We start from the raw sequence: 3418 nt of genomic DNA, 5'->3' as shown, positions 1-3418 counted from the left end.
TTATTCTAGTATGAAATCTAGTTTAAGGCTTATAAATTGGCAGCCAAATTTTCATTCATATGCTAACCAAATTTATTTAATTTTGGATTAATACAATCAAAATTCAGATTTTTCTATAAAAAAAAATTGTGAAATAGTTAAAAATAGTTAATTAAGCAATATGTTTGTATCTCATGTAATAAGTACATGAGATGTGCTGCAGACCCCATTTTACGGCATCCCCACCGCTCCCCCATACACACGGGGTTGGTCATTGGTGAAAAAATAACAAAAATAAAAAATTCCAACCAGTCAACATCCACTGCAGGTGTAGGGATCCAATCTTTAGTCTAAGGCCTCTCTCGTTTGGAGAGTGACTATTTTAATTAAAAAATTAAAAAATTATTAAAAATTGTCATATTATTTTTATATTTTTATACATATTTTTTTATAAAAAATTAAAAAATTATTAAAATAATATGTTTCCAATCAAGGCCTAAGTACATGTAGCAATAATAATAGCAACACGCTGTATTGCTTACCTACAATGAGAGTGGCCCATGACAATTCATGATGTGAGATTCATTCCAATCGTGAATTGACCATTAAAAAATGCAATAAAAAATTGTGTGAATAGTTTACAATTTTCTTAAAGAGTAATGTTATAGACCACTAATTTATCATCACTAATATTATCACTAGTGAGGTGGCAATTGAAAAAAAAAAAAAAAAAAAAGACACAAAACACATGTGGCAGTAAGTAAGACCCACTGTTACATCATTAGAACCACTATTAATTAGTGGTTTAAAACATTTTTGTTTTCTTAAAAAATAAGGGCGGTGATTGAGGGCCCGAAATGGGGAGCCCCGAATGGCTCGAAATTCCATTTCGGGTAAAAAAAAAAAAAAAAAAAAAAAAGGAAAAAGAAAGAAAAAAAAAACAGTTTTCAAAATTGGAAATTAGGGGTATTAGGGGTAACTTTTTTAGGGCCCTCAATCATTTTCCAAAAAATAATGTGCCTATAGTCAAATTTTAAAAGTAGCCCATGTGGGCTATGTCACAATCTTCTTAAAAAATAATGTGCCTATAGTCAAATTTTAAAAGTAGCCCATGTGGGCTATGTCAATCGATGATGTGCGTGAGATTCATATTCAATGGTGATTGTTTTATTGTTATTGTTATTATTATAATTTGATAATAAATAAAATTATTTTATCAAATTATAGTAATGGTGTTTTAATGGTCATTTGTTATTTTTGACAAATTTCAACCAATTTTTTCTTTAGGTTTGTAGGTGTTGTTTGGATATAGGTTTTTTGTGATTTTATTTTTGTTTATTTTTTGTCTTTTGTGACCTTTTTTTACCTGTTTGTTAAAAAAAATATATATTTATATTATTCTCAACTAGACAAATATAAAAAATAAAAATGAAAATTTGAAAAAAAAAAATTTGTTCCTTTAATTCACCTTACCAAAAAATGTATCACCTCATATTTAATAAATTTTTTTAACTACACATAAAAAATAAATAATCACTAATTACCCATCAACAACCAACCACCAACAACCATCCATTATTAACCCAGCATTCATTCACTAACAACTATCCACCCAACAACCATCCATTATTCATCCATCCACCCAATAACCACCCATTATTCATCCACTCACCCAACAACCATCCATTATTCATCCACCCACCCAACAACCACCCATCATTCACCCATCCACATTTTCTCTATAAATATAATACAAGGTTTTCTACAAGTTTCATATTCACTTATCCATCATTTTCATATCTTCTAAACTCTCTGTACCCACCCAGCAGATTTTCTACAATTTTCATATTCACCCACTTACCCATCCACCTACAATGAACAATTTGAATAAAGCCATATTCAATGGAGATTTTGATAAATTTTCATCATCTGATGATGATATCATCATGATACAACTATTCGCAGCGCAACAACAAAGAATACAGACGTTAAGCCTAAACCAACCAACCATACGTATTGGTTTCACAAGTGGTCGTCGATACATTAATCGTGAGAGGGTCAAAGGCGACCGACAAATTTGTAGAGATTATTTTACAGATAATCCTGTCTATCCAGAAGAATACTTCCAAAGACGTTTTCGAATGAAGCGGTCATTGTTTGTTAGTATCTTACATGATATTCAACAAGTGAATGAGTACTTCATTCAAACTTGTGATGCCACTGGTGCTCTTGGATTATCCGGTATACAGAAGATAACTGCAGCACTTCGGATCCTGCAGTACGGCGTGCCCGCTGATGTTGTAGACGAGTACATTAGAATCGGCGAAAGTACTGCAATTGCTGGCTTGAATTTTTTTACCAAATCAATTGTTGCTACGTATGAAGCCGTTTACTTAAGAACTCCAAATGAAGCAGATGTCGCCAGATTATTGTAAGAGAGAGAGCAACGCGGGTTTCCTGGAATGTTAGGAAGTTTGGATTATACGCACTGGCGTTGGGATAAATGTCCAACTACCCAAGCCAGTGCTTACACTGGACACTACCACAAACCAACAGTTGTACTCAAGGCAGTTGCCTCCTATGACTTGTGGATTTGGCATGCTTTCTTTGGCATGCCTGGCACTCTAAATGATATTACTGTTCTTGACAAGTTGCCTTTATTTGCTGAATTAACTAGAGGACGTGACCCTACTGCCAACTACACCATCAATAATCACGCATACACCATGAGGTATTATCTTGCATATGGTATCTATCCTCGTTGGGCAACGATTGTGAAAACAATATCTCAACCTCAAGGCGCAAAGAGACAACTATTTGCGAGGATGTAGGAGGCATATCGGAAAGATGTCGAAAGGGCATTTGGAGTGCTCCAAGCACAATTTAATATTGTCAGAGTTCTAGCTAGAGGTTGGAGTGATGAGGATCTATACTATATCATGATGACGTGCATTATTTTGCACAATATGATCATTGAAGACTAGCGTGATATTCCAGAAAATGAATGCAGTGCAGTACAATTTCAGACTGATACCAATAATACCCGTTGTCAAGTGTCACACGATCTGAATGAGAAATATGCTCAATTTATGTTAAATAGGCAGAGGATTAGATCTATTGAAGGCCATAATGTAATTCGTAATGATCTAATTGAACACTTGTGGTCCCGAGCTGGAGAGTAGGATTAAGTTTTGAAAAATCTAGAAATCCCCTAGATATTGATTTGTGATTATGTATCAATTTTAAGCAGTATATAACAATCTCAATCAAACAATCAAGACAAATCAACAAAACGATTTTAACGTGAAAAAACCATAATTGGAGCACCTCCAATTGTGATAAAAAAAACCACGGGCAACAGCCACAAAACAATCCACTAAGAAGATATAAAGGAATTACACAGGTATACTCTCAATTACCTAGCGAATCCACGCCCGAA

General features: G+C 33.8%; 1 protein-coding gene across 1 annotated transcript; it reads left to right on the top strand.

The window, feature by feature from the left end:
* Positions 1 to 1853: 1853 nt before the first annotated feature.
* On the top strand, positions 1854 to 2414 carry LOC114280561 (uncharacterized). Its single transcript, XM_028222939.2, has one exon. The coding sequence runs from the start codon at positions 1854 to 1856 to the stop codon at positions 2412 to 2414; it is 561 nt and encodes a 186-aa protein (XP_028078740.2).
* The last annotated feature ends 1004 nt before the right edge of the window (positions 2415 to 3418 follow it).

Source organism: Camellia sinensis, chromosome 14 (assembly GCF_055761805.1).
Source record: "Camellia sinensis isolate YWXY chromosome 14, ASM5576180v1, whole genome shotgun sequence".
NCBI lineage: Eukaryota > Viridiplantae > Streptophyta > Magnoliopsida > Ericales > Theaceae > Camellia > Camellia sinensis.
This window is presented reverse-complemented; position numbering and strand designations above follow the sequence as displayed.